Source organism: Phasianus colchicus, chromosome 25 (genome assembly GCF_987193195.1).
Source record: "Phasianus colchicus chromosome 25, bPhaCol1.hap1.1, whole genome shotgun sequence".
In the NCBI taxonomy this organism is placed as follows: domain Eukaryota; kingdom Metazoa; phylum Chordata; class Aves; order Galliformes; family Phasianidae; genus Phasianus; species Phasianus colchicus.
In genome coordinates this window covers 3,764,252-3,788,151 of record NC_143460.1, presented here as the reverse complement: position 1 = coordinate 3,788,151, position 23,900 = coordinate 3,764,252, and the positions used below count along the sequence as shown (strand labels likewise).

At 47.4% G+C, this 23,900-nt stretch overlaps 1 protein-coding gene across 5 annotated transcripts in view; it reads left to right on the top strand.

Moving 5' to 3' along the window:
• Nucleotides 1-23,900, top strand: part of SRGAP2 (SLIT-ROBO Rho GTPase activating protein 2) — an 81,880-nt gene that overhangs the window by 24,323 nt on the left and 33,657 nt on the right. For all 5 annotated transcript variants that reach the window (XM_031606003.2, XM_090124685.1, XM_031606004.2 and 2 more), the window contains 4 exons: nucleotides 7,323-7,485; nucleotides 17,077-17,139; nucleotides 19,932-20,147; nucleotides 20,752-20,880. In XM_031606003.2, coding sequence (XP_031461863.1) covers nucleotides 7,323-7,485; nucleotides 17,077-17,139; nucleotides 19,932-20,147; nucleotides 20,752-20,880 — 571 coding nt within the window. The remainder of the gene's footprint in view (nucleotides 1-7,322; nucleotides 7,486-17,076; nucleotides 17,140-19,931; nucleotides 20,148-20,751; nucleotides 20,881-23,900) is intronic.

Genomic DNA, 23,900 nt, shown 5'->3' with positions numbered 1-23,900 from the left:
GGGATTTCCTTCAGTCTCAATGACAGCAGTTGCCTCACCTGCTTGAAGTTCTATTTGCAGGTAGGTCTGGTCATCCTGCTCTGGTTGCTCCCACTCAGCTCCTTGGGTTGGATGAGCAATAAGTGGCGGATGTGGTTCCGTGGCACTGAGTGTGACCGAGCAGCCATGAGTCACTGAGCTCCACTCTGTCTCCTGGCAGCATCCTGCACTGCCTCCACCCCGACTTCTGGCACTGCTGGGCTGGGCCCTCATCTCTGTGTTATTGTTGTTGCTGTGGGGGGGGGGCTGGGGGAGATCAGCTTTCCCTTCCAACTATGGCCCTTCTTGCAAAAAACACTCAGTAGGCACCATTTCAGCTTCAGTTCTGTGCAGCTTTAGTTTATTTTCTGCACAGCTCTGTCATCTGTTTAGATCTCAGTTAAGATGGACACTGTGCTACATTGCCTGGAGAGCATGACTCTTAAGTGCAGCCGTTTGAGAAACAGAAGTTATTCTGCATACCTGTGGAAAGTAATTGTCTAAAGCGTGTGTGTCCAACCCACTAGCTTTTTGTTTTTGATTTCATTTATGAAACATCCCATCAGAAATGCAGATTTTCATTTTCCATTTTTTCCTCTTTCAGTTTCCTCGCTCACCTTTAGAGCTCTTTGTCCTCAAATCCCTCAACTGCTATGTGGCTGAATTGGACAGGTGAATTTATCAGCACATAAAGCTTTCACCTGAATTGCTGAAGCACATATCTGTGCTGTTCTGTCGTGTCCAGGGCAGCACCCCAATGCTCTGAGCACTGCACTCACGTTGCTGTGCACAGGGCTGACGTGGCTCACTCTGCTCCTTTTGCTTCCATGAGCAGCAGATGGCTCCTAGCAGGAGAGCATCTTGCTTTGGGAACGTCTTGCCCCGCAAGGCTGAGTCCCATTTGACCAATATGCTCATTTGGGTAAGAGCTGGGATGAGGGGAAAATCCCATCTTAATAAAAACCCGTTGTCCTAAGGCTGATTGGCTACAGACAGCGTTGGTCACTGCAGTGAGTCTTGCTGAGCTCTTGCTGTTGCTTTTTGGTCACTGCTTTCTGCTGGCCTCAGCATTCAGAAATACATCCAGATACCCCAGGGATCAGTAAGGAAGCAATTCCAGTTGTAACTACCCATCCCAAACATTGCTCTGTTTGAGCAGCGAGGACTGACTTGGCTGATCATCTTTTCAGTAGATGCTGAAGCTGTAATCTAATTTGGAACCCCCTAAAAGGCAGCTTGATCAAAGCCAACCATCACATCTCTCCACCTACGGAGCCTGGGATTATATGACTTTGAGATGTGCATGGGCTGCTGGCTCCTCTGTAATTGTGTGGCTGTGACCCTATAAATATCCCATAATAGCATGTTCCTTCTATTACGTGACAATTACACTGGAAGGTACCATATCATTCAGGGACTGCTTACCATGTCACTTGCAGATTTTAGATCTCATAACACGCTGTCAAGGAGGAAACTTGTCAGGCAGGAACCCTATAATTTGCATGTGCTTTCATACTTGAGAGCTATCGTGTAATTGCTGAGCTGCTCCAAAGGGGTTAATTTCAGGGAGAGCTGTCAAGGGCAGGAGGCTTCAGCCTGACCCTCAAAACTGGGCTCTGTGGCATCCTCTGCCACATCTATGGTACAAAAACACTTCAAGGAGAGCACGGTGAGGTGCAGCTCGTAGTAACTGCACGGTGTGGGTTTTGTGCTTTGTGCCACATCACATGGCTGTGTTTTCCAGGTGGGCTTTGAAATCTGGGTGCTGGGTCTCACGAGCTGCGTATGGGCAGCGATGGGCTTAAAGGGTGCTGCACGCTGTGCAGATTCAGGCTGGTTTCACGGGAGCATCTTAAAGGGATTTGCAGAGGTAGGTGTCTGTTTTTCTCATTTTGTAGCTTTGAAGAGGGGGAACAGATTGATTTAGCCAAGGTGACATCTGAGTTGATGGCAGTTGGATACATCCCAGGTTTTTAGTTGCTTTTATCTTCTCTGCTGTGGCTGTGAGAGCTTGCCTTGCCTGGTCCTCCTGAAAACTGGTTTTCCAATTAGAACAGATTGCTCAAGAGGACAAACCAGATCTACTTGGTAATGCTTCTTCGCTGCCCCTTGGAAAATATCCCCACGTGAGCTGTAAGGACTGGAGGGGGAGGAAATGCATTTTCCAGCCCAATTCTTCCGACTCCTATTGTTAAAGGAGCTTGTTGCTCTGAGGTTGGAAGTCATCACTCCTTAAATATCTCTTGAACCAGCAGCCCACTGTGTGGCTGTTTATGGGAGCTCCTGGGGGTCCCCTGGGGGTCCTGGGGTCCCTTCTGGTGGCACAGATGTGTCTGCCCTGCACTGAGCCCCTGATGCTTCCATTGCCTGGCTCTGTCCTACAGACCTTTGCCTTTTGGAATAGCAGTTAATGTGAAAACCACAGCAGATCTTCAGTGAGTCTTTTTCAAGGGAAAAATTTAAAGGGAAAAAAAAAAAAAAAAACCCAAAAAAAAGGCAGTGCTATTTTAAGGCCGTGTTTTAAATCAGGGCAGTCCTTGCAAGTAGGATACCAAGTAGCAATCAATTGTCAGCTGGAGAGCAGAATGTCCAGGATATCCCAGCGTGATTCAGATGGCTTTCTGGCAGCCTTTGCCTTGAAGTCGAAGATGCAGAATAAGTCTGGCAACCTTCAGGCTTAGCACTTGTAAACAACAGATGTTCATAACTGGAATCTTTTGGAAGTGAGGGGCAGGGAGCAGCGTGTGCCTGAAATGCTCCAAATTTGCGGCTAATGCTGAGCAGCGTCAGGAAGACTTGAAGGGGAAATTAAGAGTTGATGTGTGTCAGCACTTTGCAGAGGACTTTGCTTTTCTTGAGAGCGGCAGTGGTTTCTTTAAAGGAGAGATGATGCAGGTGGTGAGGGAGGGATCACCAAAAGCACTTGCATTGGGTGGGCTCCTGCAGCATTGCTGTAATAGATAAATACGCTGTATGCTGTTCTGACCTGGGATTCCTTTTGATATGATGAGCCTGGAGCACTTATTCTGAATCTTTCAAGTATTTCACCCTGGGGCAGAGGGTTGTATTGGCACCGAGGTGCCAGCAGCTTGCTTTCTTTGTGCTTGAAATCATTTTGCTGCTATTGAGAGGCACTTGTCAGTATTGCTACAATGGCACTGTCAGACGTTCAGGAGAGCTTCCCGATGTCTTCTGCTCTGCAGGGTGAGTCGTGGTCCTTCCCCTGGCTGCGACACCCTCAGGGCTGCTCTTTGTTCAGTGCTGGCACCCAGCATTGCCAGGGGATTTGCCCCCCAAACCCGCAGTCTGACGCCGCTGATGTGGCAGGGTGATGTTAATTTCAGCATTTCTTTCTCTGCTTGTAATAAGTTCATTTGCCTCTGACTCATCCTCCTTCCCGTGCTCCACGTGGATGCGTGGTATTCCCATTGCTGGGTTGTGGGTGGACTTTTTTCTTCTTTTTGGGTTGGGAGGAACTGCTCGTTCAGATGGTTTTTTTCCTGCTCTTACCCTGAATGGGTTTACCATGCAGTGCTGAGCCAGTGTCACTGCCTTAGAGCAGATAAATCTCTGATCGTCTGTGAGTTCCTCGTATGAATCAGTAATTTAATTAAGAACTTTCAGATACTTGGACTCAATCTTCCCTTCTGATCTTTCGAGACCGACCGAAGCCTTTGAAGTGGAAGTTGCCCAGGACTCGATCGAGATAACGCTCGAAAACCACAGGGCTTCATACTTTGTGGTTCCTTAAAAATCTGTGCACAGCTTCCTCTTCCTGTTCCCAAACACCCCCCAATCGCTGTGATCTGCTGCAATTAAGGCTAACCTAAATAAACTCTGGATTCGTTATCATCACACGATCTTTAAGCTGTATAAACAGCGCTTGAGGTGAACCTGGATGCTGGCATCTCCCTCCTGTTGCAGGGGAACCTGGAGTCGACTGAGTGCAAAATCACTTTGAGAAGTTGGTATCCAGCTCCTGAGGTTTGGTTTTTACTGCTCAGCAGCTCCAGGCCATCACTGTTGGTTGTACCCAACCATCACTGCTGCTCTGTTTCCTTCCTCACCCCTCCTGCAGTGCCCTGGAGCTGGGAGCAGAATCTCTCTGCCAGCTCCTTTGAGAATGGAAATGGTTAATGGAAATCACAAATGGCTTCTCTGCCATCTGCTTGTGGTTATGATAGAAAAGGGCCTGTTGTAAACAGTTGTATAACTTCTGCTCTGTGTTGTGAAAACTGTTGCCGTGTTCCTCCCCAGAAAGCGCAGTGTTTAGGGGTGGTTTAACAGTTGAAGTGCGTGTAGTCCTTAGGGCTATTTGGAAGCCCTGAAACAAGTAACCATAACAGCTGAAACAAGTAACTTTCCTTTTGTTCTGTTCCTGCACAGCTTGTCTTCTGGCCTTCCTTTGTCTCCCTTTTGCCAGGGTGACAGCGTTGTGCTGCCCAGTCATCGGGGGAAGTTGCACCTCGCTTCCTCTAAAAGCTTAACAGCGAAGCAAGCTGCACAGAAAGGAGCTGCTCTTATCCAACAGGGGTTAACGAAACCAACAGGCACCAGGAAATGAAAGGAATTGGAAAGGGAAAACCTCACGGAGCACAGGGTGATGGTTACGTGGGGTTGGGGCGCATCCCTTCCAGCGCAGACCTGGAGGTGACGATCCCATTTGCAAATGAGAATCATGTGGGGTTTGTGACTGCTCCTTCCTGCAGGACTGCCTTTCATGTTTAACCACACGCAGTGTGTCAACAACCTATCCGGCGCCAGGAGACACCAGCAGTTTTGCTCACCATACTTTTCATGGGCTGGTGGTATCCGTGCTATGCGCTGCATTCGGATGGCTTTGGGTGTTGTGGTGGAGCAGCTTGGGCAGTTGGGAATTGGTTGCTTAACTATTGCATCTTTCCTGCTTCTCATTTTGTACTTTGGTTTTGTTTGGAAAACGAGGTGCTGTGAGCAGGCTGTTGCCCTGCAGGCTCTCTTGGCTGTGGTTGTAGCTGGGATCCTCCAAAGCGCGTGGTGAGGCTTCCAAGGTTTGCTGTATGGGCTGTGAAAATTCAGAGAGAGAGGAGGGGAAAATGCCACGGGGGTCATTGGGGCTGAAAAGAGCTGAGTGTTTGTGGGCTGACATCTGGTACAGTGGTGCAGAGGCTGCGTGGATGAGCTTTGGGCTGCTTCACTCCTAGGAGCTGGTGAAGCAGCAGCGGGCTGCTTGGGGCTTTGAGATGGGATTTGGAATGGCTGCAGTAGAACCAGCTATGAGGAGTCCTTTCTTCTTATTCCTAAGCTTCATTCCCATCCCTCCTTTTGGCTTTTGAGTCACGGATGTTTTATGTAGCTCTTCCAGCTTTGAAGGCAGATATTAAATCAGCGTGCAGAGTATATCTGTAGTGCTGTGCAGCCAACCCAACTGCTGCATCTCTTCCCTACGTGCTCCTCTTGACAATCCTTTGCAATCCTCTCCTGTTCAGCTTGCCTCCTGTCTTCTGCCATCAGCACTGCTGCAGAGGCAGTGGCTCTGTGTTGGCACATTGCACCTCACTCCAGCACTGCTCCATTGGGACCTCATCCTGCTGAGGACCTCCTTCAGCCCTATTTGTATTGGAAGGAAGTCAGGTGTTGTTTCTTGGCTCACCTAAAATTAAAAAATCAAAAATGGAAACAAACAAACAAACAAAACCCTTTGCTTAATTGGAGCATGCTCAGCTCCCTGTCGTGGTGGAAGCCCTCAGCCTGCATTTCAGATGGAGTCAGCCCCTCTGTGCCCTTCCAGGGCTGGCTGCAGCTTGCTGCATTCACACTGCCAGTCGCCTGGTCTTGCAATTGCTAATTAGCTCCTTGGCATATTAACAAAACAAACAGTATGCTGCAGACACTGATTGCAGGAGATCTGAGGGCAAGTACTTGATTTATAGAGCTTAACATCTGGCAGTTTCAACCTTGTACAGTTCTGCATTTTGATCGCTCCATCTGCTTTTGCCCATGTCAGCAGTATCTGCGATGCGCGACACTGAAGTACAAAGGCAAATATTGTCTAAATGAAATCTCTGCCTTCTCACATTTTACTTTCTATGTTTTTATTCAAAACACCAGAACCGAAAGCCCAGAATCCGTTATATACACACAAACTCACATGTGCCAAGCCCTGATGAGCTGCAGTTGTTTCCCGAGCTTTTCATTTTTTAAGGGAAAGAAACCAAGCATCAAAATCAGCTGTTTGGAAACTGCTCTTTTTCCTCTAAAATTATCCGTGTTGCACTGCAGCTCCAAACACTGATGTCATGAGAAGGGCTGTGAAGGGCTGCTGTGGCTCCTGCTCTCATTGCAGTCACCTTTCAGGTATTTGAGAGAGCAGCAATGTCTCCCCTCAGCCTCCTCTTCCCCAGACCAAACAGCCCCAGTTCCTTCAGTCTCTCCCCATAGGCCATATTCTCCAAGCTTTTCCCCATCCTTGCTGCCCTTCTTTGGACCTGCTGCAGCACCTCCATGTCCTTTTTGTACTGAGGTGCCCAAAACTGAACACAGCACTCGAGGTGAGAGGAATTGGTGAGGTCTCACCAGTGCTGAGTACAGGGCAGGATGACTTCCCTGGTCCTGCTCACATCTCCATTCCTGATCCAAGCCATTGGATGCCATTGGCCTTCTCAGCCACCTGGGCAAAGGTGTCCAAGTGTTTGTTGGCTTGATCCATGTCAATTCTCCTGCTTCCCCCTGGCCCTTTGTGTTGTGTGTTTGCAGGATGTGCAGGGAATCAGCCATAAGGTTGAGAAAGCTCGGAGATGGGAGTGTGCAGCTTGTGGGATGAGCACTGATTTCTCTTTCATTCAGGACGGATGCAGATTCTTGCACAGAACTGCTTTTACACAAGACATAGCATTTTGTTTCCTATGCAGATGCTATTGAGCTGACTGTGTGCTTGAAGTCTTTTGCCCGTGGTGAGGCACAGAGGTCTGGCAGCATTGCAGACCCCGCTGTCAGGCTCCATAGCCATCACTGTGCCTTGGGCTTTGCAATTTGTGCTCAAGTTCTTGGATCCAAAAGAAAAAACCAGAGCGTGCATTTGGCATCCTGTGTCTTGCACTTGCCCAAGCAGTTTGTTGGGGGGAAAAGCCAAGCTGTGTGTGATGGAGGGCTCATTCTGCGTGTGTGCCAGAGCTGTTTTCTTTGCTCCCACCTCCCTCATCAAATCCACACACGCTGCAGCCATGTTCCTGGGGTGTAGAGATACAGAGCATCATTAACAACCGTTTTGTCTCCTTCAGGTGAAGCTCTATCCAATTCTTGTTTCTATTTTGCATCCTCTCTAGGAAGGATCAGAACGTGCTCTCACCAGTCAATTGCTGGAACCTCCTCTTAAATCAAGTGAAGCGAGAGAGCAGGGATCACACCACCCTAAGTGATATCTATCTCAACAACATCATCCCACGTTTTGTCCAGGTCAGCGAAGATTCTGGGCGCCTGTTCAAGAAGGTAACTGAGTGCTGCATGTCTTTGTTGTTGGACCCTTCCAAAATGCACAATGGGAGATGATCTGGCCCATCTCCTTGTTGTTCTTTGTACCTAACGCCTGGTTTGGGGGATAACTGCATTTGACTTGTCACTGATTAATTGTTTTCTCATCCTAGAATTTTAGGATTGAGGTTTGAGTGAACGTGGGCTGTGTTTTTCCTCTCAGCCTGCTTGCAGTTTGCTGTGTGCTTCGAAGCTTCCTTTAAAGAAAAATGAATATTCCAAGTTTCCACCTTTTTATTTAAGGAAAGGGAACAAAGCATCAAGATCAGCTGTTCTGAAATGATTCTTTTTCCTCTAAAATTATCCAATACAATCCTCCGAAGATAAATTGGTATTGGAGTAGAAAAGCAAAAGTAAAACTGGGGAGAGCTCCAACCATTCTAAATAACACAAGGATGTCTTGTCCTCCTCCAGAAAAGGGGAAAATGTAACGGAGGTCCCTTTTGTTGGCATTTACCCCTTTCTCTCCCCTTGAGCTCCACCTGGAGCAGGAAGGTGGGACACTGTGGGTGTATTCTTCTATTAAGAATCTGTTCTTCCTGTTGGAGAAACGTGATATGGAGGCTTTGAAACTCTATTAAATAGTTATGCGTGGGCTGTGTAGAGATTTGTCAGTGATTTTACCATCTGTTGGTTGGCACATTGAGAGCATTGCAGTTTGAACTTGGAGAGCAATTTCTCTCTCCCCACTGCCCACCCCTGCAATGCATTGTGCTCTGGGTGAGTTATTTCTGCCATAGCAGTGCTAAGGAGAGTTCCTGCCTTCATTGCCATTGCTGTGCATGTTCCTCGAGGTTTTAATGGTTTTAATGACTAGCAAAAGACTGTGATTACAAGAGATTACTGATACTGAAGTGTTGCATTCTGTTTTTCCTAGAATTTTTTTTTAAACATCCTCCAAGTAGGGGTGGAACCTTCTCTTTTTCAAGCAACGTCACACTAAGGCCTTTTTGGCCTTTTAAAACTTTCTGGTAATTACATTATGGTTGATTAGATACTTACATAGGATTACTGAATGGCAGCCACTCTTCAATTCCACTAATCCTTGCAAAGGATAAGTAATCTCTGCTCTGAATTTCAGCAGGGGCTGTGCTTGCTGAGCAAGGTGGTTCAGAAAGGGCCTCGTAAGGACATGCATGGAAATGGACACCACTGCAGTCTGGCTGGAAGCTTGCAGCTTAATTTTCAGCCCCTGCATAAAGCAGGGTTTTACCTCATCTTGGTGTGGTTTGAGCAGGACTCTAACAGGGGGGGGAAAAAACAGTCAACAACCACCAACACCACTTGGGTTTCTTCCTTGTAGACGGAGGGGAAGCTCTGCAAACAAAGGGCACTTGTGGCTGAATTCCAGCTCCTTGTCTGGCTGCAGGCCAAAGCAGTATTGCATTGCTCTTCCACCTGTGCTGGGTGCTTAAAAACCAAAAACTGCAGCCTTTCTTACCTGCAGTCACGCAGTGGGATAAGGTAGCAGCTGATAAATAGAGAAATTTGGTACGTGTTTTGGGCTGTTAAGGTTAGGAAGGAGGATAGAAACCAGGCTGGCCTGAATGGAAGTTAGAACTGTGTTGATGAAAGCATCTCAAAACATTTTCCTCCCTGTCCCTTTAGCATCTCAAAACATTTTCCTCCCTGTCCCTTTAGCATCTCCCCTTATTTTTTAATCCTGAGACCAATTATGTTCATTTGTGGAGGGAGAAGAGATCAGTGCAGGATGCAGCAGCTCAGGGAATGGAGCAGCTTATGACAGCCTTGAAGCATTTAATTGATACAGAAGCTGCACAGGTGTAAGAGAACTGCTATCACAGCCTGAACTGATGATTGAGCACCTGCTGAAGGCTGGCTGGCTCAGGAGGCACAGGTGCAAGCAATTCCCTGTGCTTCCCATGTTGACTGGAAGGGGTGGGCACTGGGTCCCACCTCCCAGGGCTCATTTAAGGGCTGACCTCCGAGAGGAGAGCATCTCCTGGGAGAAGGCTGCTTCCAGGCAAGGAGTATTCTGTATCCAGAGAGTCTATTGCCAGCTGAGTTAACTTTTTCTTATATATCATTACTGATATTCCTAGCAGCGCTTGGCCTGGTATCACAAAGAATTTATCAGAAGCAATTTCACTGCTTCCAGGGGCCAACAGTGAGGAAGAACAGCTCTGTGCAGTGCTGCAGACCTTCCTGGGAAGCTGTGCAAGGCAAGCTAGGAGCTCCCCATCAAATTGCAGCCTGTGCAGCCAGCTCTGTGTCCTCAGCTCTTTCCAGCAGTGCTTGTCTGCAGGGTAAGCTGGGCTTTCCTGATGTTGCTGCTGAGAGGTCCTTGTTGTTGTTGGTAATGCTGCTGTGTTATGTCACACTAATAGTAAACCTGCAGATGTTATTTTGGGTAGTGAACTTCACACAAATCTTGTTTTCACGACCTGGCATGAGGCACTGCCTGGCTGTGTCTGGAAATGCTGTGATGGGACTCCTGGCATCTGGAAGTCTGGAGCGAAGGGTTTGTTACATCTGTTTGGAAAATAATTTTATAAGAGGATTTGTGTGTCAGGCTGCTTGCAGGAGCAGCAGTGAATGACGTTTAGGATCTGTTTGCACTCTGGGTTGTGAGTGCTACGAACTGCAGAGGAGATGGTGGTATCAGGATCTTGGTTTGCAGAGAGTGCTTGCAATAAAATGCTGAGGTATGAGATCTTTTTCTTGGGCTGTTTATAATTGAAGGCTTTTCAGGCTCAGCACTTGGTATCATGCTGGGATAAAGCAGGTGAGCATGGAGGGATGCATGGTCTGAGAAGGATGCACTTGAGATCCTTTTGTTGCTGAACTCCTGAGCGTTGCTGTGCTGTCAGAAGCAGTGAGCTTTTATGGGATATAAGTGCAGTTGTAACACAGCCCTGAGGCTGCAGGGGCCTGGCTGGGTGTGATAAGGGCTGTGCTGGGAGGGAATGGCTTCTGATGGGCAGTGGAGGTGTGGGGAAGCAGCAAGTGTGGTTTGTGTTGCACTGGGAGTCAAAACGTCAGGGCTTCTTGTAACACTGTGCTCCTTTGTGTGTGTTGTGTTGGTGTCTTAGTGAGGAAATGCTTTCGTGTTTCAGTGCTGGGCTGCTGGTTGGGCACAGCTTGGTGCAGTCTGTGCTTGTGACCAAGGGAAAGGAGGAGAAATGGTGAATTAAATAACCGTGCTTGTGTGCAAATAAAACCAGGAGCAGCTGGTGGAAGTGCCCTGAGAGCAAACTGCTGCACTGCGGGAAGGCAGAGGGATTTTAAGGCAGGGTGCTGCCATCCCATTACCTTTCCCCATCCTGGGAGCTGGCAGCACTCTGAGGTTGGCCCCATTGCTTTGCCCACTCCTGAGTCTGCTCAGTTTTTGTAGGGAGCACTGCTTTGATTCCTTTCTGCTTACCCACCTTAATTACCTGTTCCAAGTGTTCTTCCCTTTAGGCTGATTCCCATTTCTGCCTTTTTGCTGCCCCTTGAGCTCAGCCCTCCATCCCTCTGCATGGAGCAGCCCTTCAGGTCGTGCTGTGGCTGTCAGTTTGTCCTACAGATGGATCCTTTGGTGTGATGCTGCGTATGCTGTGCCTTTGAGAAGCAGTCCCTTCCGTCTGTCACCTCCAATCCCTCTCTCTGTTGTTGCTTTGAGGTTTCCCAAGAAGCAAACTTGAAAGCTTTTGTTCCAATTTAGCAAAACCCTATCCTTAAAATGAGGGCTGTGGAGGTCTCACTTTCAGTATCTGAAATCTGAATGGGTTTTTTTCAGCTTACCCACCCAAAAGCCACCCTGCTGTTCTCCCTGAGGGCTGCTGCCCCTATGGATGTGCAATGGCAGCGTAGCATTCCTGCATGCTGCCGTCCTCTAAGGATATTTAGGGGGAGAAAGCCCAACGAGAAGAAAGCAAAAACGACTCTTTGAAATTTGCTTCCCGCTTAATACCTTTAATTGTGGAAAAAATCAGTTTATCTCCAGCGCCCTGCACAGCGTTTGATGTGAAATGAAAAACCTACAGTGAGTCGGTGGAAAGCCTTGCAGTAATCAGGAAGAGGAATTATTAATTCTCCGAAGGGGTCCTTGCTTCAGCTGACCTACTTTCAGCTGCACTGCGTCTCGTTTGCTGCATTGGTACTGGAATATGAAGCATTTAAAAATACATTGCACGTGGGGGAAAAAATGAAGCCTATGGAAAAGGCACTGGGTGTATCTAAAAGTATTCTTCACGACCAGTGTGGAAAGGTAAATCACAAATGCTGTGAATAAAGCTGGCACTGAAGGGCAGAGTTGTGAAGTGAGGAAAGCACGTGTGACTGCATGCAGCTATGGGGGCATCTGTTGGTGGCAAGGAGGAATTGGGTTTTGTGCCAAGGGAGGGGTGGAAGGGGGAAATGTTACAGTGCAGATCCTTGCAGATATCAGGTGGAGTGGTTATGTGGTTCTGGCCAAGGAGGTAGCATGGAGCTGCTGCTGTTTTCCCAGCTCAGAGTGCAGAGGTGCAAAGTGATGTGCTTTGATTTCTCTGCTCTCTGCCTTCCTACCTGCGTGCTTCTGCAGCAGAGAGGGGAGGAGGAGTGCAGCCACGTGTGTGCTGGTACCTGTGCTGCGTGCCTCTGCTTTGGAGCTGAGGAGTGACCCCTCCACCTGGATCCACCCCTGGGGTTGGGGTGGAAAGAGCAGAGCCTGTTGCACGGTGTGATGGATGTGCTGCAGTTGAAAGCATCACTTCTGCATCTGGAATGGACGAGCAGCGTGCTTCGTTTGGCTCCTTACGCTCTTGCCTTTTGTTCCTCATCTCCTATGTGTTTCTGATGCCTGTTGTGACAACCTGCCTGCGTTTTGCACGCAGCTCAGCCAGGCCAGAGGTAGCAGCCCTTGCTCTGGGTCATCCCCCTGATTGATCCCTGCAGGTTTTTCCTAGGGGTTGCATCACAGCACTTGAGAAGAGGATTCGGGGCATGCAGGCAGCACGGAGCTGTTGTGAGGAGCGTTACAAGCGAGCAGAATGACAGAAGATCACATGCAGTGTTTTGCAGGACTTCCCTCCTTGCTGGTGGCTCTGCTCACCTTCTGCAGCCCGTTTCCCATGCAGCTCCCTTGACTGAGAGTGCTGCTGGCTTCGTAGCAAGAATGAGTTCTCTCAGCCAGAAAATGGCTTGGTTTGTTGGAACAGAGCGCCTGAAGCATCAGCACCAAATACTGCAGGAAAAAAATAAAAGGGAGAAAAAGGGGTGGTGGGGGTGTTGGGAAGTGATTGCTTCAAGCCAGAGTGTGGTGGGAGGCAGCAGGCAGCGGTGTGATGGGGTTTGATGTCGGAATGGCTTTTTCCAAGTGCAGTGTTGTACGCTGTGTGGGAGAAATTCCTTATTCCTGACATAGTGGTGAAACAAATCAGTGGTGAAATGGTGGAGAGAACTCGATAATACGGCTGTAATTTAAACGAGACTGACCAGTGCATAATGGATCATTAAAGGAGAAGCTGATGATCTGTTGCTCCAAATATGTGCGTGTGTTGTATTGCTCAGATCTCATTTTCTAAGCTTTTCAAAATTCCTGAGTGTTTGACACTGGAGAAGAAGAAATCTTTGCAGAATTCCCCTTCAGTGGGGTCACAGCTGAGCGCTGTGTCCATAAAAGTTGTGCAAGAAACTGCATTGGACTTGCATAGGTTTGGATTGGTTGCGAGCAATGCTGAGTGTGCAGCCCTGTGAGCTGAGTGTGATGCTGGTAAGGGATGCTCTTATACCATACAGCTGGTTGGTCTTCTGCTTAGGGGGAAACATGAAGGTGGTAAATCATATTTATTGCTGCGTGCAATTGAATTCAAGGCCTGTTGGGGAAAAAAAGGGACTCTAATTAGGGTTCTGAGCTTTTGTTAGAAGTGCTACCTGTATGATCTTGGACAGTCCTACCTGGCATGCCTGCTTGTTAACAAACTTTATGAGTAGATGTTAACTGGGGTATAAATGCCCTGACTGTGATGTCAACGTAGGATTCCTTTTGTTCCTCTCCATGCTCTGCAAATCTCATCACGGCTCTCAGCGAGGCTTACCTCCCTACTCCCACTGCTAATTTAAAAAACATTGGAGCACTTAATGCTACTGCCCTACCAATGCACGCTGCATTTCTCTGCTCTGAGAGGTGTGAGAAGCAGCGTGTGAGAGGACGGCTCTGTGGGTGCACGTGGGTTTGGCTGCTGGGCCAGCAGCACTCAGTGCAAGGCATGAGATAAGTGTTATCACAGCCCTTGGTGTGCTTCAGAAAGCATCCGTGAGCTTCACAGCGTGCTGCTTCTGCAGCCATCCCATCTCCTCTCAGATCTGGAGCTGCTGAGATGCAGGGCATGAAGCACTGACAGCAATCCCAAGCTCTCCTGTTTATCATCCCCCCCCCCCCTCTATGAAATGCTTGGGAGCTGAAGTTGTTAATGTTGGGTGGAATGCGGAACAGCCAGGCTGTGCTGCAGTCAATCCCAAAAACATCTTGCTTAAATTAGAGGGGAGGAGGGATGGACAAAGAGGCCTTCAGGGGCTGGCATGGTGTGCTGGGAATCCCGGCCCTAGCACACAAAGGAGTGTGTGTGCATGGATGTATGTGCACGGGTGTGTGTGTGTGTGTGTGCACACTTGGGGCAGCTTTGGGGCTGCAAAAGCAGTTTGAGAGAGGCAGCTTGCAAGCAGCACCCCACTGGTGGAGGCTGATGCTCCTGGGCAGCAGCTGCTGCCATCACCTTGCTTAGCAACTTGGCTGTGCTGCTGGTAACCTTCAGCCTTGCTGCCTCAGCAGCTGGAATCTGTGTTGAGGAACATTAAGTGCTCGTGGCTTAGCTCTCGTTTATGTGCCACCTGTGATCTCCTACCTTCAGCTCAATGAAAGGCTTTTTCCAGTCTGGAAGTGCAGCAGTTTTCTTTCTTGAGAGCTCATTTGGAAACGCAGAGAGTTTTGTGTTTTGACAGTTTGGCTCCTACGCTTCTTCCTTTCGTCTCCAACCTGAGCGTGCATTAAAATATTCATTTTATTCCACCTCGCATAATTGATGCTTCAGCAGTTTGTGGAATGAACGAGCAGTTTTTATGTGAGAAAGGAGCAAATGGGCTGAGAAGAGATGGTGAGAGGAGGGCAGCGGGTCCAACCAAGGCAGCTCAGGCAGTGCAGTGAACGCAGCATGCTGCTGAAAAGCTCCTTCTGTGTGACAAGCACTGAGCTCGGGGCAGGTGAGCCCAGCTCATCCCTTCCATCCATCACCAGTGCTGAGACAAAGGCAGAGCAATGAGCAGCAGCTTCAACTTCTGTCTGCGGTCAGGGATGGAAGGAATGCAGGAATGGTTACAGCATCTCTGTAAGGTTGTGGGATTCGTCTGCTTCTCCTTTTTTTTTTTCCCACCCCCCTTAAATTGAAGAGTCAGGAAAAGGATGCTTGTCTTCCCAGCAGGACATCAGGTCGCCTGCAGCAGGTCTCAGTGTGTGAGGATGGAGCATGCAGGAGCACCAAGCACTCAGGCTCCCACTTGGGCTGCTGCCCGTGCAAAGATGGGTTATTTCACATTATATAATCTTTTTGCTTTTTTTTTGCTGTATTTTTTCACATGCTTTAATGCCATCTTGCTATCATAGCCAGAAGTACGGGTTAAGTGTGGGTTTGTCTGTTTGCATCACGTCTCTTAATCTTTCCCTCAGTCAGGGGGCATAAATCATCTTGAACCTATCAAATTTGCTTAACCCAGCAAATACTGTGTGCCTAAAAGCTGTGGAGCACGGAGGTGCAATCGGGCAAATACTGCCTTTGTGGGCAGTGGTGATAATGTGAAAATTGCTGTTTTAGTAACTGGCAGTAGATGCAGTTGTGCTTTCTAATTAATTGGAAAGCATGGATAAAATGCAGCTATTAGATTGTTTGAACCTATCTGTGTTTCTTCTGAATGGTTCTATTGGTGTGAAGAGACATCTGCTCTCTCCCTATTTCCTCCAGTAGCTGCTCCGGATGCCTTTCATTAATAAAACCTCCAAGGAAGTGGAATTCAGTGTGCTTTTGTCCTTCCTGCACCTCGGAATGATGAGAGCTATTAAACTGCAGGCAGATTTTAAAATGTTAAAGATGGCACAGCTGGGGCTGCATGTGTGGGGCTGTTTCGTGGCTGATCCCTGCTGAGGCTCCTCCTGGCTTGGGGCAGTGCATCCTGAGCACTGGGGTGGCTGAGTCCCTCAATGGCTGGGTTGGTTTGCTTCCAATGCATAGAGATGTGTCTGCGTGCCCTGAGTTATCTGTTCCTCATGGCAGGCATCACAGAGCCTTACAGGTGGGCTTTCCCTCTCCCAAAGCCCTCTGTGCATCACCTTCCCTTCTGCAGAATGCAAACGACAGAGATTTTTAGCCTGAAATCCCATCTCTAATGAAGAAAGCTTAGGAGTGCCATTGAAGTCGTTAGGGAAGCAGCTTCGCCCTTCTTTGCATGCAGGCTGTGCTGTGTGCAGGAGTGCCTCTTCAAAGAGGGCTTTGCATACAGAGGTGCCATCCTCTGCTAATCACAGGGGCGAGCCTTTGGGCGTATCACTGATCTGTGTTAGAAAACCAGAAATCTGTTCCTCTTGTATTTAACTGCAGCTGAACGTTTGCCCTTTGTGCAGCAGTTGCCTCCAACTGCGACGCAGAAGCATTGGCTGCTTGTTGCCTCGCAGGGAAGTTAAATAAGTTAAATATATACTTTAAAATCCGAGGCTTGGCTGCAGGGTGGTTTGGATGGTGGTTTGACAGCCCCTTGTGTCCACCTGCAGTTTTTTCTATTGTTGCAGCAAAGGGAAGGGGTTGGAGCTGTTAAACCTAAGGCTATACTGCACAGCTCGCTAATGCAAGTGCCCCTGGGACAGGGTGATGTATATTGCTATGGCTAAATGGTATTGTGCTCACTGTAGTTTTAAAAAATAGATGTATTTGACATTAATGCTGTGCTCAGAAATAGATTGAGGGCTCGTTTAGGCTTTCAAATAGAGTCAGAACAAACTCCAGTTGGATCGGAGCATCTCACAGCACTGCTGTGCACCTCCATCTCCGTTCCTGTGCCAGACTTGCTGCTTCCATTTCAGTATTCCAGGAGTGTCTGTTGCCCTCTTAAATCAGGGGAATAGATCTGTTGATTTTTCTAGCTGTGCTTGCATCTTACATCAAGCAGCAGCTGGCAGACACTGCAGTAAGGTTTCCCTCCTGGATGCATCTCTAAATTTGGATGCTTTTGTTTCTTGAGCTTTCATATTCCAGTGCATACCAAGCTGTCCTGTGTTATCTTACTTCATCCTGCAAAGATCAGAAAATCCAGGTATTTCCAGGCTCGTGATGATGTGTTATCAAAACATTTCCCTGCCTCTGTGCTGTGAGGTTCTCCTGGCCATCCCTGTGCAATGTTTCAGTTTACTGTTTGTGCAGTTGGACCAAATAAGTGGCTCTGGGCTGAGCAGCTGCTGGATTTGCCAGTATAAGTGGTAGCACTTAATTGAGCCTAGATTATCTGTAGATGTAGAGCTTGCTTCCTCTGCCTTTCTGCCACCTTCTCCAATTAACTTTCATTTCTCTGTTCTCGTTGCAGAGTAAGGAAGTGGGATTGCAGCTCCAGGAAGACTTGATAAAGGTCCTGAATGAACTCTACACGGTAAATCCAACTGACTTCTTGGCATCTTTTCAGACAGAAGGAAGAAGTGTTGGGCTTTTCCCAGCCTACTGTTAGAGCACAGCCTGAGCACCAGTGCTGATAAGTTCCTGCAGTCCTTGTGCTTGGAGGCAGCAGTGTACACCAGTGCCATCAATCTCAGTTTTCAGTCTGTCTTCGTGTTGCTTCAGCTCTGGCAGTGTTGGCTTTGCTTCCCAAAGATCCCACCTTCACACACAGCCACCTGAGCTCTGCTTTTACGAAGATGCATTCTGAATTATTTTCAAATGCACTGAAATCTTCGTTCAGGTCAGGTTGCTGAATTGGGTCAGCACAGCAGTTTTGAGCAGTCTGCATCTGGAAATGAGCATACAAAGGACAGCAGACAGTTCAGCAGTGAGGAGCCTGCTGTATTGGTTTGTTCCTCAGCTCGTTCAGCAGCACAGCTCCCTTTAGAGTTATAATCTCCATCTGTGTGTTTTGCTTCTCAGTGCATCCATTGGAGACACCATGGAAGGCATTTACCCTGGGAAGGAGAGGGGATGTGTTTATGAAAGTTCACACACTGCTTGGGGACTGCTCCTCTCACACAGATGAATGGAGGAGGCTGCTGTTTTGATTAAATTTGTTCCTTTTGGTAGCTGTTAGTGAGCGAGTTGTTGTAAAAGCAGAACCTACTCGTGGTTTTATTACTCACATGCCTCATTAATGACACGTTGGGTCATTATGCTGAGATCTGTGTTCTTTTCCTCATTCCTTCAAAAGAAGACCCAGGGATATTTCCCAGGTCAGCTCATATCACCTTGTGATGAAATTCTGTATTAATATCAAAGCTAGAACATGAAGGGGAGCATTCTTGGAATTGCCCATATCAACAAAACAAATAGAAGAGAATTGTTTCATTCCAGTATCAAAACAAAATATTGCCTTGGGGGGGAACAAGGCATTAAGAAGTAGGAAAAGATCACCTCTGTGTGCCACGTTGGCCACTTAGGTTGATTGCATTACAAGATTTCCTGCTGGACTCAATACCTACTGGCTTCTGGGGCTGCTCTTAGTGGTACTGGCAGGAACACTTCCACAAACTCATCTCTTGTTCTGCTGGATATCTGAAGGACCAGCAGCAAAATGGATGTCCACAACAATACAAACATACAGGTAGCAGCACTCTGTATTTTGAGTTGTCTCTCTCAGCTGTCCCACGCTGCTGACCCTGGAGGCAGGGTTGAGATGCTAAGACCCCCTGCCAGGCCTGGGGCTGCCAACGTGGCCCCATCAGCAAGATGGAAGCAGTAAAACTGGACTGCATGCCTCTGCTTCCCTTGCTTTCTGCCAGCTCCACTTGTAGTGACAGAGGAAAAGAAAGTGCTTTGCATCTGTTATGATAAATGCCTGCTTTATAGTCCAAGCGTATGCAGTAGCTGAAAGTGTGTGTGTGTAAATTATTCAGAAAGTCTCTCTTTAATACTGGCTGCATTCACAGTCTCTTTCATGTTTAAATACAATGTCTCTTTGTGTGTGAGAACCTTTGCTGATTGCTGCGTGGAGATGGAGCGTGCATCCTACTGATGGGGAGCTGTGCTGCAGTTCAGGCTGAGGTGGAATAGTTATAAATGGGTTTTCATCTGAAACTATTTGCACGTGGGCATTTATTAGAGCTGGGATTTTGGGGTGTGTTTATGCAGCCGTGCAGTTTGGGGGCATGCAATCAAAATTAGAGCTGCTCATTTTGCTGTCCATATGTGAAATGAATGGCTTTGTAACGATGGATAAAACTGCCAGTCTGTGTGTTGTGCCCTTTTGGTTTAGTTCTGCTTTCTTCATGCAAAACTGGATGTGAATATCCTTTGAAACAAGGGCGTTTTGTTTTTGTTTTGGGGAGTCTTTTATCTAGACCTGTTCATTTAATACATAAATAAAAGAGCTGTGAGAGAAGTTGTCTGTGCAGTGGGAGCTCCAGGTCTCCGTGAGCAAAAGAACTGCACTCTTTTATTAATATTGTCATTAGATAAGGCTAGAAGTGCTTTTTCATATCAAATCAGATTTAAACAAGTTGAACCTTGAGTTGCTTTTGCAGCAGTTATGTTCAGGCTGTAGATTTGCATACAGTTCCTCGAGACCTGTGATGTTTAAATGACTGATTCACCCTGAGGAATGACTGATAACATCCCTTTGGAGCCCCTACCTGGTGATGAAAAGCCATCACTTTGTGAGCCTTGGCATGTAATTCTCTTTGAATAGTAAGGAGGCTGAATTTAGCCTTTTTTTTTGGGGGGGGGGGTTATTGGATTGTACAAGAAGGCGCATGCCAAAATTAAACAAAGCAGCAGCTGCAGAATAATCCACTTTGATTTTGGATTTGTGCTGAGAGCCACACTTCCACGTCTTTGTTGAGATGCAAAATTTCCCCCATTATTCTGCCAGTTTACACACTTCCAACTCCCAGTCAGCAGCCAGATCTGACCTGCTGGTTGCTGGCCAAGTGTGATACTTGGCCATTAATTAAACAAAATGGCCAGCTATCACAATGTAATTACATTAAAGGAACTTGTCCTTTTGACCACATTCAACAAACGTTCTTGTGTTGTGGCACATAACTTCTTTCTGAGGATTTCTTCCTCCTTCATTGCTTGTGATGCTTTCCAGTTAGATGTAAACCATTCTGCCCTGATGCTTGGCTGTGCAGATCAGTGGAAGGCAGGATGCCTGGTTACTTGTGCTGGTTAGCTAAGCCTGCTTCTTCCTGAGCAAATCCAACGTGATGCACTGCAACTCTTGTGTATCATCCTTTGCAGGTTATGAAAACCTACCACATGTACAACGCTGACAGCATCAGTGCTCAGAGCAAACTGAAAGAGGCAGAGAAGCAAGAAGAAAAGCAGATTGGGAAGTCAGTGAAACAAGAGGAAAAGCAGACGCCGCGCTCCCCCGACTCAACTTCCAATGTCAAATTTGAAGAAAAACACGTCCGACGGAGCTCTGTCAAGAAAATAGAGAAAATGAAGGAAAAGGTACTTCTGCATTGCTTGTGTGAAGTGTGAGGAGGAGACTTTTGTAGTAGCTCAGCACAGGGGGTTATGAGCTCCCTCGTTTGTGGTGTGAATATGCAAGTTGTTTCTCTACAAATTCTCAGTGTTAGATTGACGAAAGGCAAAAGCTAGCATCACATTTATTTAGGATAGCTGAATGTCCGTTTGTATTATCCCAGGTTCTGCAGGCACATCCCAAACGTTAAAACAGGCTCAGAGTATGAAAGAAACAGCTGCTTGCTTGGAAGCCACGATGAGCGCGTTGTGTACAAAGATTTTGGGCTGTCTCTTTTGTTTGATGCTCGTGCCAGCTTAATGCCTGACCTGTGTACAGGGAGGCACGTGCTCGTGAGGTGGCTTGCAGGCAGAGCAGGTGCTTTGCAGGTGGGCAGCTCAGCACTGAGATTCGAGGCAGCAGAAGGCGTTATTTTGGGATTGAGTTGGGTGCAGCCCAAGTGAACAACAGCAACGTGTGAGCAGGGTGAGATCTGCTCGGCGTCCTCGCTCTGCTTTGGTGTTACTAAGAATGCTCCTGTTGCTGCTGCGCCTCTTTTTTTTACAACACTGTTGTTGGTTTCTCTTCCAGCGCCAAGCGAAGTACACAGAAAATAGGCTGAAGGCTATTAAGGCAAGAAATGAATATCTGCTGGCCCTGGAAGCAACGAATGCGTCTGTCTTCAAGTATTACATCCATGACCTGTCTGATCTCATTGATGTAAGTGCTGCTGCTCGGGTGCTTATGCTGAATATCATCACTGTTAACCCTCATGTGTTGCCTCTCCTCCTTCAACGCTGTATATACACAGCTGGCAACATCCCTACAGCTGTGGAGTGATGGCAGTAACAGCCACGATAACCAATCATTTATCTGTTAAGTGAGCTTTTCTTAGGTGTTTGGATCAGTCTGTTACACGGATAGAAGCTTCTTGCACGACACACCTGGCATTGAAATGTGTAGAAGAAAAAGTCGCTTAGTTAAAATGAAGTGGTTTTGCTGTGACACTTGCTTGCTATTTTAAGCAAACCCTCAGCTCAAAAGTGTGGCTTGTAGAAAAAAAGGAGAGTGTTAACTGTAAAAATCAGTATGGCAGCTGGTGAAGGAAATGGAGGGCAGGAGCATTTCCTAAAAGTGATTTGAGCTTGTTTCTGAAAAATTCCACCCGTTTCAAACGATTGCTTTGGTAGCATGTCTGACAGAGAGGGATGGCCGTGCCATTCAGAGCTTCCATTCTCTGATACCCTCATCCACCAGGAGCCTGATGTGTTCCTCCTGTCCATGGAGAGCATTGTCAGAGCAGTTCTGGATGGTGTGAGAGGAACTCATTCCCCAGCTGCCCCCAGACTTTGCTCTGGAGCCAAGTGAAAGCCCTCAGCATTCCATGGGCCTTAGTTCTGCTCTTGGTAAGATGCACAGCAAGAAAATAAATCTCTCCTCTTTGAAAACCCTTGAAAGCCAGTTAGGAATCCCAGCATTTCTTACAAACACACAACTGTTCCGCTTCAGCACAGCTGGAGGACCAAATGCACTGAATGTGTCGTGTCTGTGACTTCTGCTGGGTCTTCCTCTGTCCACCAGGCACAGCCCACTGCAGTCCCTGTTCAGAACACTGTTGTAGAGGGAGCTTTCTTTGTAGGTGGGTGGATAACTGGCAGAAATGTCTTGTTAGAGGCAGTAAAGGTCACTGATGCTGTTAACCAGCCAGCTGCACAGCACCTAGCAGTGTGTATCATCCACCAACTCAGCTGACTGTGAAATCATACAAGGTACACATGGGCACTTATTAGCTAGATTGGTTTTTTTTAAATCCCTCTTTTGGAGGACAGGCCTGTCTGTGTTAACAGCTTTGAGAAACGCTGTTATTTCAAAATATCATGTTTTGTAATGTTTGTTTTGGAAATGTTCTCTCTAAATCCTTCCCCAGATATTGCAGATGTGCCTGATGCAGTTGCCTTCTACCAGCCTGCTCTTGGTGTGTTTTCATGGATCATGTAGGAAGGAATTGGTTTGGATTTCATCAACCCCCCAGCCAAATTTTAACCCAGACCTGAGATCTGAAGTAGTTTGTTGGCAGATATGGGTTACCCAGCTTTGTTGGAAGTGCTCCTTTTGCTGGGTGCTCTCAGCCATCCCTGGGGCACTGCAGGCAGTGGTGCAGGACCAGAACCCACACTGCAGTGCACTGATCTGTCACTGCTCCTCGACAGCAGCTGCTGTGGCTCAGAGCAGCTCTGTGTCCCTGTTAACCCCCCCCTCCTTAACAGAGCATCACAAGCTCTCAGAATCTGTAAAAGAAAAGCATTATCTGCTACGTTTACAGAAGGCATGGGAAGATATGGAATGTAACTGAATTGCATCTCCTGTGCTCCCAGGTATCTCATTGCTAAGACACAGTGAATATGGATTTACTAATGCTTTGATCTGAAGGGCTGAAAATTGACAATGAGAGCCAGTGATGTTTATCAGAAGCACCTGACTGAAATAAAAATATGGTGTTTTTTTTTTAAGTCAGCTCTTAATTCTTCTCCTTGATCTAATCGTTTGATACCGCAGCTTCAAGTATAATAGAAAAGCAATCTTCAAAGTTACAAATAAATTCCGTTAGGCCAAATGGCTTTAAACTCATCGTGTTTGCACAGCACAAACCTGTGCTCACGGAAGGATAACAGCACATTGCTTCTTCAGTGTGAGTTAAAAGCAGTAAGCTGGCAGAGCTCTGAATCTCCCGACTTTGGGGAGAGAAGCACTTCTTTGATGCTAATGAAACATTACAGTAATGGGGAGGAGGTATTAACAAATACCTCCTGTTTCTGGAGGGGTCACTGGGACAGAATGTCTTTTAAAATGCATGGGATGTACGAGTCCTGAAGCTGATTTTATGCTGTTTGCTCACGGATTTCCTTTTTCCCCCCTTCTAAATGCAGGTGGAGCTTTAAGACAGAGGGCTCTTAACTCTCTCCTCGACTCTTCTGCTTTCAGGTTTTTGAAAGCCTCTGACTGGAGAAGGGTTAATCAGCTGTCATGTTGGGAAGTGAATGTGAATGAGTTATCATTAAATTCTTATAAAAAATTGATTTCCTCGGAGGATGATTCCATCAAACATTTATGTAACCCAGCAGAGAGATGGCAAGGCAGACACGTCCATAAACAGGGTGTGCTGGACTTTGAGAAACAGCAAAGTGAGGGAGTGGGCTGAAAAACGTTCCCTGTCACAAGCTTCAATAAAATAAAGCTAAAACCCTTTGGCATCTTAATGTGGCCCTGCTGCTCTGTGAGGTGGGCCATGAAATATTAACTCTGTTCCTCTGAGCAGCTCTGCTCTGCTTGCAGGAAGGACGGGCTGCTGCTGCGTGCTCTGAGCCCATTCTTATATGGTGCACATTGGCTTCTCATGGGTTGGCTCTCTGAACTGCTGCAGGAATGGCAGAATCACACGTGTGTGCCAGAGAAAGGGGCTTTTTGAACGGCTGCTTCTCCCCAGCACGTGCAAATTCTCATTCAAGCATCTTTTCGGGCTGTTTTCTGTTGTTTCTGATGGAGTGCAGCGTCCTTTAATTATCTGCCTCCAGTCTAACTGTAAGTGCTGCTCTTTTTGCAAGGCCCTGTGACTGCTGCAGCTGGTTGGCACAGGAGCCAGGCACTGCTGGTGGCAGATCAGAAAAAGCAGGGGATGGGCCCCCAGTCAGTGGCTCCCTTCTCTCCCTCCACCCCTTCCTTTTTTTCCTCTTTTTTCCTCC